Here is a 16325-nt window from a genome sequence, read left to right as displayed (position 1 = left end):
TCTGTTAAATTCCATGTATTTGCATCAGACAAGTCAGGTGCAGGCACAGAATACCCTTGGCTCACTGTGGTACAAATGAACAATTTATATGGGCACTGTGATGCTGCTTTTCAAAAAAAAGTGTTCTCACTTCTATTTCTGACTCATCCCCTACCAGGTGTTAGTTCAGGCATTTACCCAGTCACAAAGGAACTGCACCAGGAAGTTATACAAGTTAAAACTACGCTTTTTCCCCCCTGTGTTAGTGAGCAGGAAACACAAGAGTTGAAGACAACAGCAACGCACATCGGGAGGGGAATATTGTTTCTTCAAGGAGTAGAACAACTTTACTGTCAAAATAAAGCCTGATATGTTGTCTTCTCAGGTACTTGTATGTTGAATAACAGTACCTATGCAAAGATCTACTTTTTTTTTTCCTCTTTTGCAGTCGGTGCAGAAACTTCACAGAGTTATTTTATTTCCTTTATATTTTTTATACTGTATCCTTAATTTAATGCATTCGTGTGATGGCATGAAATATTTTATTTTGATTTATGTACACAATGTCAGGAAGGCAGTATTTGGTTGTTGCTGTTGCAAAAGGTGGTTAAAAGCACTTCTTTTAAGGAAACTTTTCTGAAGCTGCTCCTAGTTTCGTCCACTTCTATGTTCAGGAGCTCTGCAAAAGGAAACATTTTTAAGCCTTCTCTGAAGCTGCATGTTTTCATTATTCTGATAGTACTTTTTAATATGCATGAAGTTATTCTCATCTGGAGTCAGATATTCAGCACTTATCAAATGAGCAGTTATACATTGGATGGGCTTTTTATGTATACTCTTCTCAACAGAGATAGGATTATATTATTTCACAAAGTCTTATCAACATTCAGAAACAAATTGAAAAACAGTTCTCTTGAATCTTTACATGCAAGAGCAGTACTCTGGTTTTCCCACATCCCTCTTAGACAAAGACTACTGCTTTTGTGCTTCCATGGGTCACTTTAATCTTCCTTTGATGAAACAGAATGCTTCCAGAGTGGCTTATTTGTAACTGTGCTTTGTAGAAACCAGGTAAATAGTAGTCTAGACCTGGGGGATTTTGCTAATGAATGCTTAAAAAGTGTAGCAAAAAGAAAGAAAAGTAGAAAAGAAAAAAAAACAAATCTCTTACAGCAGATTTGGGGAATGAAATAGAGTTAGGAAGATGGCTTGATGATTTAACAGGGGGCACTTTCAGTATGCTTACTGCAGCAGAATACTGCACTTGTTTTGATGTGGTCATTCACTATAGTCTCAGGATGGCAATTGTTGGAGTAGTAAGGGAGACGTTGCTCTTGTCTTGACTGAAACATCAGTGACTGAACTCGTAAGTAAGTTTTATGCTACGTGAGCTGTATGGTGTATTAGGATAGCATAAATCTTAAAACAAGACAGGGAAAAAACATCACAATCAACCCAAGCCCCAGAGAACAACTAAACTGCAAAACGTATGATTGTTTAATTCCAGAGTGATTAAAACTTCACATTTTCTTCTCATATATTCGGAGTCTTTGCCATGTTTACTTTATTCAGCAACGTAAGTGGCATGTTGTGGGAGAACAGTGATCCCTAAAGAGATAATCCCAAATCACTCTCATTTCTAGATTCTGAATTAAAAATTTTAGTATGTTTTGTACATTGAGCAAACTACATGCATTCATAATTCCATCTTTTGTGTCTCAGGCTACAATAGCTAAAAATATAATATTTTTAATAGATGAATAAAATCCTTTGCATTCATTAATAAATTCTGACAAGATAAAACAGTATTTATATGGGCCCTACAGGCTAAACATAACTTCACAAACTGATGCTTCTTTTTGTGATTGTCCATCTGTTTTGCATGTGAATATCACATTAGGATATGTAGGGTGCAAATTCACTCGTAAAATGAACCAGTGACTAAAACAAACAATTAAGCATCTTTTGAATCTGCTAATGCAATTCCATTCTATTAAGGATCCACACAAGGTCAAACTGGTGTCAGAACAATTTTTTTATAATTACGTGCCATCCAATATGCAGGTGGCTAGTGACAATCCACAACTTTCTGGCCATGACCTAATAGTCTGTAAAAAATGAAAATAAACCAGTTATGTACATTTACTCTATATTTATTTCTTCCACATACAGTAGGGTGGTCACACATTTGAATAAGTTGTCCAGGGAGTATCTTAAACACCAAGCTGGTGTTTAAGAGATGTTTGATCTGGCACTGGGTGATATAATTTAGTGGTTTAGGGATTGGAGTGGTCGTGCGGGTTGATGGTTGGACTTGATGATCTTAAAGGTCTCCTAACCTTAATAATTCTCTGATTAAGTGATTTCACCTAACATTATCTAATGTTTAATCATAATAAATGATAAGATGTAAACTATACTTTCAATGGCAGCTTTATTTGGTTGTTTTGTGAGGCTTTTTCATAGTCAACTACTTTTCTATCCTCTACTAAAAAGCTTATTAAGGAAGATATATCCTGATTAAGCAAACTTCATTCTTCTTTCTTTGCTAAGTAGACTTTTTGGATATTTCTGTAAGAGTCCGTAAGTAAGTTGTTGGCAGCTTGACATCTCTCCATCAGCCTTTTTGGTATCCAGACTAGTGTCTTTGAACCTGCAGAAAAATTACCTACTGCATAGTGCATACTCTTTCTTCCTGAAGCTTATAACACAGGTTTTGACATCTTTCATGGGGATATATTGCACTGCTGCAGAAATTATTTTCCCCATTATTTTTTATGTCAGAGGACGAACTTAAACCATCATCTCTATTTTTTGAGCAAGAATGTGCTGTCCTGAATGTCCTAAGGGAAGTTAAAGGTAAGGTGAAAGACTGTTTGTATAAGGCTTATTTTCTGTTTGGAAACTGACAAAATGCCTTTCAAGAAAAAAAATCAAAACAATTGTGAACTGAACATTCCAACTTTTTTACCTAACTTTCCAATCCTAAATAATTTATAGAATATGAGATTCAATCCCAAAAGGCATGCATCTTCGCTTGTTTGCATTTTGGTTATTTTTGACGTACGTGTTTTCCGGAGAGTTAATTATAAAAGGGGAATTCTGTAATAAGGTGGAATTAAGGAATTGCTACAGTGTTGAATGCAATTTAAAGCAGAGTTCAGCTCCTGTGGGAGAGAAATGAGAGATGATTATGACAGAGGCAAAGGCTAACAGTCTTTGGAGCATTATTTTTTTCATTTAGCTTTGAATTACAATGAATCTAATAGCAAGACCTTCCACCAACTTTTAATGGATTTAAACTAGATAGATGAAAGTTACATTTATACTGAAAATTTCACTAACTTTGAAGCCACAGCTTTGCTAGATAGGCTGGATTTTTTTTTATTACTGTAATCTTGTGCATTAGGCATATAAAGACATAAATTGGAGTGTCCCAGAAATATTGCCATTCCATCTGGTTTTGGCGATTTTGAACACAGGCTCCCCAAAACTGTGAATTAGAGCAGTACATTTTATTATTCTGCTTTATAAAGATTCCATAGAAATCTTAACTTGTTAAACTTGTAATTTCAAGTATGTGTTGCTGTTTAAAAGTGATGCAACTTGGTTTAAATAAAAGTCTGCTCTGTTTAATACGACTTTTCCTCTTACTTTGTGCAAAGGTTGCACTGATGCACGAAAAGGGTAAAACATGAAGCTCGTGGTTTCAATAAGCTAGTTCAGTTTATACAGTGGAGTCCAGATTACTTTGCAAAATATCTTGTATTCCTGGTCTCTGATTTTCCTTTGGGTTCACCTGGAAACATGGGACATAGATTTAAACTTTAGTGGCTCAGAATTCATGGTAGGAATATCTATTGTGGTGCTCAGATTGAAAACCATTTGATACAAGCAACTGGGTCATTCAAGAGAATATATATATGTGTTTTCCTATGAAAAAAAAATCTAGGGAAAAACACTGTGAACTCAAGTTTGCAACTAAACCTGAGAAAAATCAGAATTTGGAGTAAGATGCCATTGGGGAGAACAGTACTCAGACAGATAAATAATTGGTATTTTTTGGTGCTAAATCAAATAGACAAAAAGGAAGGTACTGTAGAAAAAATCCTGTATACCTATTTATCTGCATTGATCTAAGCAAAATAAAAAATTATATATATCCTTTGGTATTATATTTTAATATAAATCTGAATTAAAAAAAAAAAAAGAAAGGAAAAGACTAGGGCTGCCACCATTGAATGTTGAAGTAGAAGAGCAAGGCATTCTTTGTATTCTGAAAAAACTTAAAAATAGCTACATGTAAAAGACTATTTGATGAAAAGGAGGATTTATCTAGAAATTTCTTGAAACAGCAGAATGGCTTTATATAGGCATATTAAGATGTTTATTTTTTTGAAAAAAAAGTATTTGTCTAAAAATATGAAGGATTAAGACATTATGAATGGAATTTTATTGCTGTTTATGGGTAAATAGACTTCAATACTAGGGAGAAGGACATCAGGCATTGAAAAACTTACCAAAACCACTTCTAAAAAGAAGAGGTTAATATAATCCACAGGAGATCTGGCAGTAAGTGGAAGTGAATATATCAAGTACATAATAACTGGCCATCCTATTACAAAAGAAAGATATATATCATAGTAAGAGACCTTTAAAGCTCCTGGTGCAGTCATAAAGATATACAGAGCAGAAAGAAATTTTGCAAAAGGTGAGAAAAGAACCACATGACTAATGAATAAAAACATAAAATACTAAGAAGTTTTGAGAATACAGTAAGAAAGGCTATCACAGTTGCTGAATTACAATTACCAAAGGAAATAAAAGACAATGATGGAGAGAGCTTGTAGCTACATTACAAGGAAAGAGAAAACAAGAAAAATTGGTTCCTCAGTGAAACAAGAGCAGCACAGGGCAAAGGAAAGGGACACCTGGGAAGTTGTAATAGAGACAGTTCGTTCTGAACCTTGTAAAAATAATGGAGTAAGTGATGAAAAACTACTGAATGAAAAAAAAATTTACTGATCAATTTTTTATTACAAACTAGCAGAAAAAAGAGTCAGTATTGTCTGTAAATTTGTGGTGTACTTAAAGAACAGAACACACAAAGAATATGTACTGTTTAGTCTCTGTAAGTCATGTTGTGTTGCATCTTAAATCGATTAGATCTAGGCCCAGTAATGTTAAATATTTTTGCAATATCTCAGTGGAAGAAGAATTATACATAAATATCCATAATGTCAATTTGGAGGGTTACAGGCTTTTGAAAGGACAGCAATATACTTCAAAATGATGCTGATAAATCAAAGGGAACTTGAACATTGAAATTTACTTCAGAGAAGTAAAAAATGAGGTAGGCTAAATAAAGAAGGCATAAGAGTAAATACCAAATAAAGACTAAATACCCAGTCAGAGGACTAATAGTGATTAAATAGATCAAGAAAATACAAAACAAATAAATATTCTTAGGAAAAATTATTGAACAGTGTCTCCTTATGTGCACATGCTTTTATGTGTGCAAAAGTAAATTGTTTTTATAGTACAAGCACACAACTTTTATAAGTGGCAGGTGCGGTTAATAAAGATTCTGAAAAGGGTTGGATTCTTATTTAACTGAGAAAAAATTGTGCATTGATGTTCATTTACAAATGTAAATGACACTTGATATTTATACAGCCTTTAAAACTGCATTAGCAGTTAACACAAATCTTTTCATGCTTTCTAATGGGGTAGTTCCTAGTATATCTTGATAAAATAAATTTTAAAAAAACCATTTGAAACAATATTAAATCATCAGGTGATGTCGTAGCTCAGTAGGCCCAACATTTGTTTGGTTAGTCATGCTAGGATGGGTATTAAGGGTTGGGACTAAAGAATACTGGCACAGTTGTGGAGCCTAAGCTCGCTTTCACCTGCCCAAGTCTGGCTAACTTTCTAATAACTGCATTCTTATAAGTCAATACTTTGAAGGTCAGTCTTAATGTATAGCATGTGAATTAGTGACCAACGATCTTTTATCAGTTATTAGAACTGAGAATTTGCAAACTTTTCAACTCATATTTTTCAGAAGAGTTGCTCGAGGTGTTCAGATAACAATATCTCATTATCACTAATATCAGTAAAGGCATCATATCTAACAGATAATAGACTCTGATACAAGTTTTTTAAAACTGATATTTTCTTTTTACTGCATAATTTAGAATATATCACTTTCCAGTCAAATTTCATGAACAAAGGTTTATGTTGGCAACTTCAATTTTTGCTGTAATACTTTATTTATGTGGTGAAATAAATAAAAATCACTATTAAGAGAAACTTACTTAAAATCTACTCCAGTCTGGAAAATCTGCATAATGAGCTGGCTGTTCAACTAGGATACCAGAATTTCCTAGAGTAGTAATATATTTCATTCTAAAACCACAGAATATTGATAAATTTTGTAAGCTTTGTATTTGTTCTCTAGCAAAGCTTTCCTATTTATTAGTCAGCATACTGAGCAATTATATTAATTTTATTAAAAAGAAATATTATAATAAACATTTTGTGTTCCTTGTAAAAGCCAACGTTATTAAGCAGGTCTATTTGGTTCATTTTTTGTGGCAGAGGAAGAGGCTAAGACGTGAGGGTTAAGAACAAGTTATATTTGCCTATAGGACAATGAAAACTTTAGTTTTACTTTCTAAGGAACAAACATTTATTTAATTTTTTTTACTGTTTCTTTTAGCTGTAAATTGAAGACTTTTGAATCCCAGGAGGTTGTTTGAGTAACACAGATTGATGTACAAAAAAAAAAATTTTGAAGTACTTTCAATTATCAATCACCTTTTGTTTTTAATAATAATTGCCCCCAATTTAAAAGGATTATGGGATTTTATAGTATTGTGGAGAATCCTATAAATTCTTCTTATTTCATAATTTCTTGTTGTATCATATTTTTAGACATTTATTCTTCTTAAATCTTCAGTACAGCCTCTGTTTATGGAGAGTGTGATGTCTTTTTTAAAAAAGTTAAATAACAAATGTTCATTTTGGATACATGGTGTCAAATCATGGAGAGATGAAAATGCTGTGTCATGGCTTGTTCACTGGCTGATTTACTGGAAACAGCAGGTAGCTAGCAGTCAGACCTATGCAGTATCCCAAAGTGTATTCTCATCTCTGAGACCAGCATTTAGTTAAAAAAAAAAAAAATCTATATCTGTATCTTTCTCTATATATATAAAAATGTAATTTTACACACACCTGCATATTAAGAATTGACATAAATAATTTTTACACTTGCTTATGCTTCAACTTAAGAAACAAAAGTTACGGTCTCATTTCCCATAAAATTTGACACAAATATTTCTTTTTAAAATTCTTTGTATAATATTTCTTTTTCTAAAAGATACTAAACACACTGAAAAACTATGTCCTTGGGTTTTTCTGGATGTCTTAGCATCCATTTCCATATGAAAACTCAATAATCAAGAGTACATCAATATTAAAGTTTGGTGAATCCTTTTCAACATGATCTCTTGTAAATCAGTGGAGTTTGGCCCAGACTTTCTTTACACACACATCAGTTCATGTTTATCTACAGGGGTCAGTTCAGTGTCATACCAGCCTGGGTCTAGAATTGGAAGCAGTACAGCTTCCAATGTTCAGTGTCATACCAGCCTGGGTCTAGAATTGGAAGCAGTACAGCTCTAACAATAGGAATCCTTGCTCACTGCAAATATTTGTGATTTTGATTGCATGAATATCTCTGAATGTTTTTTCAATATGAAATACAGGAGTGTTTTAACTCCAGCCTGTTAGTTATGTGGCACAAAGGGGAAGGGCTCTGGTGCTCATTCATTTAGTATCTGATATCCACATTGTGTGGTCTCCAGTGGTTCAAACTGTAAAGCAGATGTGGGATGTCCAGAGCTCAGATTTAATAAGGTGCTTGGTGCTGACTTGAATATCTCAGAGGTGTTGCTCTTCATTGTCTAGATAAGCCAGTAATCTCCAGAATATACACAGAATAGAAGAGGTTGTGTGTTCCTAGTAAAGAACAGAAGACAGAATTTCAGTTACTAGTGTCAGGGGTCAGTAAGAAAGGCATTGTTTTTGAATGAGAGAAGCAAACCTTCTAATTTTTAAGATTCAATATGTGTTTCACAGATGCAGGGTTTAATGCCAGAAAGAATTAGTGGATAATCTAGTGGCCCCTGCTGTAAATGAGAGTTTTGTGCATTGCATTTGCTTTTCTGTGCTAATTAAAAAAACCCAAAAAACAAACCAGTCTTCTCCTAAAAGTCCTAAGTGATTAGAATACTTAAGTCTTCCTTTTTAAATTTTTTTTTAATCTGCTCTGATAGTTACTCACCATTGTTGCAAAAATAAGGGAATAATATACTTTTTATGTGTTTATCATTGACTTCAGCTGCTGATATTTTTCATGTCTTTGTCAGGTTAGAGAAAGAGATCTTCAGTTTTTTTACACTACTTTTCTGAGGACAGCTTGTCTCCCCATTGTCTTCACACAAGCTGCAGGGGAAAATTCTCCAACACCCAGGGCACCAGCTCTCTCTCCTTCTTCAGGGCCTTGGTGTCTGCAAAGCTGTTTTGCCCACATATTCTCATTCCTTTCTTCCAACTGTGGTTGTACAGCAGTTTTTCCTCCTTCTACATATGGTATCCTAGAGGTGTTACCACTGTCACTGGTGGGCTTGTCCTTGGCCCCTTAGTGGATACATCTGGCAGCCAATTGGCATGTGTTCTGGTGGTCAGAGGGCAAGCTCCTAGCCCTTCTCACAGAAGCCACTCCATCTACCAAAACCTTGCCACTCAAACTCATTACAATCCCCCAAGTTTCACAATTTCTGTTACGAAAGCCTCCTTTGACAAGATCCCCAAAGGGAACCAATTTCGATTACTAAATCTCACCTATTCATATAAATAGAAACAGATCATATGTTCTTAATGGTTCTGTTTTGAGGTTTTTAATTAGGAGCCATCAAACTAGGAATTAAAGTCTAAAATCTTGTAAAGCATGAAAGTAATTTCTGTCAAAATGAGGTGTTCTGCATGCGTGCTGATACTACTTGCCCAATTCCCTTCTTCCTTTTTAATTATTATCTAATAGGGCTAAATATAAAATATCATGCCCCTTATTACTCAGATAATTTCAAAGCTTTGGTCCTCAGTTTTAAAAGAATTTTGTTGCTTATATGTATATGAAGTACAGGTGATGGAGCTGTATGATATCCACATTTAATTTTATCACAACATCTTAAAATTCTCCATACAAAAAAAGTGAGAAATGTTTCCCTAAATACAGTCAGACAACTTTTGAATATACTTTTGAATATGAAGGTTACTAGTGTCAGGGCTACAGTAAAGAGAGGTATGATCAATACGCAGAATAACAATAAATTCATAGTGCTGTTTAAAGAACGTAAATTGTCATAGAAAGAATTTTTAATGATTAGACCAGTTTAATTGGGAGATTTGGAATCTATTTCTATCTAGGAGCAACAGGAGCAAGGCAGAGATAACTGGGAACCAAGGGAGACTCTACACAGGCCACATTTCCTGTTCACTCATCTATGATATGCAGTCCTCCAGAGGCTGAACACAGGGACTTAGAGTCAAGTAACAGCTTCCAATGTGGTAAGTGATAAACCAGGTCCAGGATCCCTCCAGGAGCCCAGTCAAACAGAGATAACCAAGGACAGAACAGAAGCAGTCTTAGGCTGAGCTGGAATGGGGTTCCAGGATACAAGGCAGAGACTTAACAGAATCCCCAGGCAGACCAAGCCAAGGTCAAGAGGGTACTCTTACAGCCCAGGCAGTTTCTGATTTTTTCTTAGATTTTTGTGGTGGAGAAAAAAAAAATCTATGTGTTGGAAATTAAAAAAATATTGTTATTGTTATTAATATCATCATCATCATCCTCATTATGTGAAGAATGGTAGTTTCTTGGTATTTGACAAACACTTTGAGATAAAAGTTGTATAAAATTATTAAGAAATTTCTTACCTTATAGATATATTGAAGAAGGGGGAAAGTCACAACAGATAAATGTAATAAATTAAAAAAATTAAATGTCTAATGTGTTAAATTCAGTAGAATCACAAGGAGTCACAATGCTGGCTATATAGAAGAAAGTTCTTGCACAATATATAGCTGAACAAAATATTAATCCACCTTCCATAGACGCTTTCCATAGAAGGTGAAAGCTAAGGTAAACGGTTCTGTGAGTAATCTGCATAGATTCCTTGACTACAAGTATATTTAAACTATGCAGTAAAATGAGCCTTTCCTGACGGATTTCGGTATGTACCTTCATACATTTTCAACGGGAAGAAACAGGAGGAAGAAAGGAGGAAGTGAATTCTCAGAAAAATATCACCTGTCGTTTGAATTGAAATGTTTAATGTTTACCCTCTTACTTTGTATTGATGAGTTGTTCTTTAAAGGCGTTTCAGGACTGTCTTATTATCACCCTTAAGAGATGAAATAATATAACTGACTCAGACTTATAATGACAGCATTTCAAATTTTTATTCTAGTGTTAAGGAACAACTCTTTTAAGATAAATTTGCATTTTGCATATCTAAATATCAGCAATTAGAGTGGCAGATACTCAGGAAAACTCAGACTCTAGAAGTACTTTTTCTTGTAAGACCCATGGGGTTTTTAATTTTGCTGCAGAGTGGGAGTAATTTGACTTATATTTTAAACTTTATATCTATGCAGAGCTGCATGCCAATTTCCCTTCATATACTACAGAAAATACAATTAGAGTCTTTTAATAGTTTGACCACTGCATACCTATATGAGGTGTTCATTTTACCTACTTTATTTACATGAAATATTAAGTTTCATGAAATACTAATGATTATGGGAAGAAGTAAAATGAGAATTAGCTTCATGGATAAGTACTCTTTGCTTCCTATTTCTAGTGCCTCCATGTTTCTTTAGTATACATCTGGCCATACTGATAGCAACTGATAAGTCAGCAAATATGACTTTTGCCTTATTACTGGGAAGTGGTCACAGGCTTTGTATGGCCGTGTATTGATCTGACAGCTGGATTCTCTTAGGACTCTTCCGAAGTGTCTTGACCTTATCTGTTTTTATATTTTCTTTGTCTACTGTTCAAGTGACTATATGACTGTCATGTATACCGAAGGTTTGACAACCCTAAGCAGTTGCTGTGCAACACATGTTGGTCCTCTATGATAATTGGGTCTTGAGAAAGCTGGGAACCAATGAGAAAAACCAAAGATTCTGTTTAGGAAGCATCAGATAGCCCAAGGATTACTCAAGGCTGAGGAAGGAGAGTGGCATCATTATGATCTCAGGATCTCAGGTCATAGAATCAGAGAGTGGTGTGGGTTGGAAGGACCATAAAGATGATCTGGTTCCAACCTCTGTGCTGTGGGCAGGGACACCGTCTGCTAGACCAGGTTACTTGCAGCCCCATCTAGCCTGGCTGTGAGCACTCCAAGGATTGGGTATCCACAGCTTCTGGTAACATGGTCTGGTGACTCACAGACCTTACAGTAAAAAATTACTTCCTAATATCTTATCTAAACCCATTCTCTTTTAGTTTAATGTTACTTTCATTGTCCTATCACTACATGACCTTGTCAAAATTCCTTTCAAGCTTTTTTATAGGCTCCCCTCAGGAACTGAAAGGCCACAGTTAAGTCACCCAGGAGCCATCCCTTCTCCAGGATAAAAAACACCAATTCTTCAGCCATTCCTCATCTCTCTAATCATTTTCATGGACCCCCCCTCTGTACTCCAACAGATTTATGTCCTTCTTGTGGTGAGCACTCCAGAGGTGGATGCACTATTCCAGGTGGGGCCTCACCAGAGCTCACTAGAGGGGCAGAATTACTCACAATAAAAAAATTTTCCCTTCTATTTAGGAAAGAATGAAATGCTGATCTCAAGGTACAGAGGGACATTTAAAATTTGGACATAACACTTGAGAAAAGAAATAGATATTAGAACAATTTCTTTAAAAAAATAAGTTACTGATAGTATTAAGGAGACTTTTCAATATTTAGACTGTTACTCTGTTAAAGCATTAATTGGACTAATAATAATTTTGACATGGGGCTCTTCTTTTCTATCCCAACAAGATTTTCTGTGTAACAAATCCTATTGCAGAACATCAAATTGTAGGGCAAGTGTAATATTTTTGAATATTTAGTTTCATTCATTTATTGACACTTACCAGAAAGACTCAAGAACAAGCTTCTTTCTCCTATTCAGGCAATACTTGTAAGTATAACAATTTCTTATATAGAATTGAAAAGAAAACAGCCAGTTCAGAAACTGAGTGTGGCAACATTTTAGGAGAGGTAAATTATATAAGCCTCTCCCAGGTAATAGTCCCAGTTATTCAGTTTGACTGTTACTTAAAGAAGTATTGGACACATACAGGTTGTATTCAATTTAGTTTTATTTAGATTAGATGTGAAAGTAGGGGGAAGAAATGTGCAGGATTCCACAGAAAATGCTCAGATAATCACATTCATCTTTATACCTGTTCAAGGTCCTCCACTCTCCAGCCAAAGCCCTCAGATTTGGGATTCTTGAAAGAGACGGTTTGATTTAGCATGTGCAGATAAAAACATCCTGGGACAGTTCTTGGTGTCCACCTTATCATAGCTTCTGGGCCAGCAGGATCCGAGCCTTTGTGGGAGGCCTAAACTGCGCAGCCTGTGCCAGGTGGGCCTGTAGCTAATCAGTGCTGCATCCACGCTCATCTGCCTCTGCTCTTTATTGACTGCCCTGAGCTTGGTCTCACCAACTGCACCAATGAGCTGCTTGTGGAACTCGTCACAGCTTGTGTGGCAAAAAGACTCATGTATTAACCACCATGTGCAGCCCAGGTGAAGTTAATATGTATTTATATTGTTTCTATGATATGCTCAGGGAAATTGAGTTGTGAGTGCAAGGTCACTTTGTACATAAGGTATTTGCATCACATTTATGAAAAATGACTCCTTCTAAGACCCTGACATCTATATGAAAATCAGCAGCTTGTACTAGGCCTGCAGGCAATCAGGACACACCACTGTCCATCAGTGTTATTTTCTTATATCACAAAGACAAGATTACATGTATCATGAGCTAACAGTTTTGTGTTTAGAAGGCTCCTTTCCTCATACTTTATTATTCTGTCAAGTCAAGAGATTAGTTGGAAAACTTTGACATAGGAATCTGACATCTGGTTTTATAGGGTGCGATCAACTTCTGAATTTAAAAAGTATTTCTTAATCTTGACACTTTTCAAAATTTCATATCCAGAGTTCTATAAACTTTCATTAATCATCACTTGGACTTCAGTCCTTAATGATCATACACAGGCTTCTCATGGAGCTGCTTTATATGACAGTAACTCTAAAATTGAACTTTTTCCAGCATTGCAAAGGAAAGACAAAGCTTTCATATATTTCAACACTGACATTTTTAAAACAAAGACTTTTTTTTGGTCTTTCAGACATCATAATGTACTTGACAAAAAGAGTCAAAGGGTGAATTATTTTTATCCATCTAGATGAATAACTCTAAAATTAATCAATAGATTATTAAAGTACTTTACAGAACAAGTATTTTTTTCAAGGTTAAATAATGTAGAACTTTTTTTTCTCTTCCTCCCAAACACTCACTTATTTCAGTTTTCAATTTTTTTGTTTTATAAATCAGAAATAAGTGATTGCAGTGAAGTTTCAACCTAAACCCATGGTTTAGTTTTAAATAGCTCATGAGTCTAAATTTGAAGAGTGGCAATTTACTGTTCTAAAAATAAAAACCTGCTTTTTGTCATTCATTTGGCTGCAATTCTGAGATATAGAAACAACAATTAACATAATATCAAACTTGTGAGTGTCCTCATTCACAGATACATAAAATGCTCAGTCCTGCTATAAATATTACAGGGACTGACCATAAGAATTAGGTAATTTAATAACTTTATAACCACTTAAAACTTGGGTTATATATTGCCCTCAAAATTCTAGTAGAGGCTCACTTCTTTTGGGCATTTTTCCTTTACTTTTCTAATGAATATTTACCATTGAGAAGGAGTTTGTTTTAGGAAAAAAACTTCTTTTTCTTTCCTCTTTAAAGACTGAATTATGACCGTTTAATTTCTCATTGGAACAATGTGTTCTGTCATTTATTATGACTGGATATTGGACTATGGCAATGCAAAAGAATAACTTAATCTTCTTCTTCTTTTGTTTTCTTTATTTATATGCTTGTTTATTTCCAAGTTAGTCTTTCTCTTCCTGTGTTATTTTTGTTTTCATCATTTCAAGTCTCATCTGGGAAACAGCTTATTTTGATATTGTAATTACCTTTCAAATTAGTCTCTTTTCTGAAGCCAGTCTATCTCACAAGATGGACAATTCCTTAATCATGCAGGGAATTAATGACTTGAATGTACTGACTGCACACACAAGAGCAGCCGTGATGACGCCCACCAGCAGTTTGAGTTTCACATATACAATTAAATGAAAAACTCAACTTACATTAACGTTCTATAGCTTCTGTCACAGAGATGTCTCATTTAGTCTTTTTCTGAAATACAGATATACTAATATTATAAATGTTAGTACTGCATAACTTACGCTACAATTAAAATTCTAGGGAAACCACAGCTCTTAATATATTTACTTTATGTTAGAAATTCTTCACAGAAGCAAAATTTACAGGCAATTATCCATTTTGTTGACCTTTGTTGCTATCCAAAGACAACAGAAAATGCCTATTAACATTTAATATTTATATGATATCTTCAAAAATATTTAAATCCTGAGTTATCAGTTTAGACAGCAATAGATTTGCAAGAAACATAAGAAGTTGGTGGAGCTTTCTTTGCTTTTTGATGATATAGGTCAGAGCAGTGTCCTTGCTCTGAAATGATTTAATGTAATTTGGATAGAACATTTCCAGGAAAAATAAGGCCAGTAACCAAAGCTGTCATGCAACGGACACTCACATCTATAATGAATGTCATTAAGACCCATTAAGCTCATCAATGAAATTGAAAACATTAAGAAAAATATGTATATATTCCTAGTTCTACAAAATACTTACTTTTTTAGTGCTTGACCAAAGAGTTAAGTTAGATTAACTTCAGTGTAAACATCATACAAACTGAGTTGGTGCAACAGGAGGGATATGTTAACTTAGTCATGAAATCATTCAGGATCTTTCAGATCGAATGTTATATTAAATATTGAGTTGAAATCAGCTTTGCTTCTCTAGTGTGCAACTGCTAGAGAAGTTTTAAACAGATATGGATTTTATTAAATGAGAGACCTGAGTTTTAATCTTGTGCCCTTAAATCTGCATTGTGTGGTTGATCCTTTGCAAAAGATGTTTATCATGAATCTTGCTATGTGAGGTGTCGCTTTATGGGATCAAGGCAATCATGAAGAACAAAAGAAAGGGTCCCAGATGTCTTTGGTAATGAGTATACATTGTATACAGATACAAGAGACACAATAAGCTGTAAGATGTTGCTACTTAAAATTTATATTTAATGCAAGTACTGCCTCATTTAAGTATAATTTAACAAAACCAGAAAGGTCATTGATCAGGTACTGTTCTATTGAGTGTCTTTCCTCTTCTTTCAAGGGACAGGTGGCTACTCTCTCTCTTTTAGTGCATTATGCTGTGAAAGTTCTAAGCCCCAATAGCACATATATGAACATGCATAGGCCTTACAAAATGTGTGATAATATGTCCTTTATAAATCAAAGCTTTATATACAGTGGTTTTACTTAAACATGTGAATAGTACCAATAAGAAAGAATGCACACAGCTGCAGTTTGCATCAAAACACGCACTTAGGATTTTGTAGTGCATATATGTGTGAAATGAGATCTATGTATGCACTTAGTCATGATTAGATATAAGTCTTTGTCAGCCTGAGGCTTTGGTAGAATTAGAAAGGGTTTCAGCACTGTTTACACATGTGGTATCAACCTCAGTTTTTGGTTGTTTTTTTTTTTTATTAATTCAATTTCTGTGAATCTGGGATGTGAGGAAATGTAGAATGCCTAATTAAGAAATTTTGGGGAAAGTTTGCTATATTTTTTTTTAAAGATAAGAAAAACTTTTTTCTCTTTGGAATGTTTTTGGACATATTGAATGACTAAATTAAGGCCTGCATTACATCATAATAATCAGTGTATTGACAATTGTGACAATCAGTGACAATATGTTTCTAAGAACTGTCGTTTTAGATGACTTTTAGAAATTAAAGCTAAAGTCTGGTACATGAGCAAGATGGGAATGTTTAAATTACTTGTCAAGATTATAGCTATCTGACAGTGTATATTTCA

The 16325-nt window shown here is 34.5% G+C and overlaps 1 protein-coding gene across 6 annotated transcripts in view; it reads left to right on the top strand.

Moving 5' to 3' along the window:
* CSMD3 (CUB and Sushi multiple domains 3) overlaps positions 1–16325 on the top strand; it is a 580220-nt gene that overhangs the window by 184823 nt on the left and 379072 nt on the right. For 2 of the 6 annotated variants that reach the window (XM_038122769.1, XM_038122760.1), the window contains exon 1: positions 9162–9618. The exons of the other annotated variants lie outside the window; for them this stretch is intronic. In XM_038122769.1, coding sequence (XP_037978697.1) covers positions 9614–9618 — 5 coding nt within the window. In that variant the 5' untranslated portion in view covers positions 9162–9613. Of the gene's footprint in view, positions 1–9161; positions 9619–16325 lie in introns of those variants that run through there. 6 annotated transcript variants of the gene reach the window in all.

This window comes from Motacilla alba, chromosome 2 (genome assembly GCF_015832195.1).
Source record: "Motacilla alba alba isolate MOTALB_02 chromosome 2, Motacilla_alba_V1.0_pri, whole genome shotgun sequence".
Lineage (NCBI taxonomy): Eukaryota > Metazoa > Chordata > Aves > Passeriformes > Motacillidae > Motacilla > Motacilla alba.
This window is presented reverse-complemented; position numbering and strand designations above follow the sequence as displayed.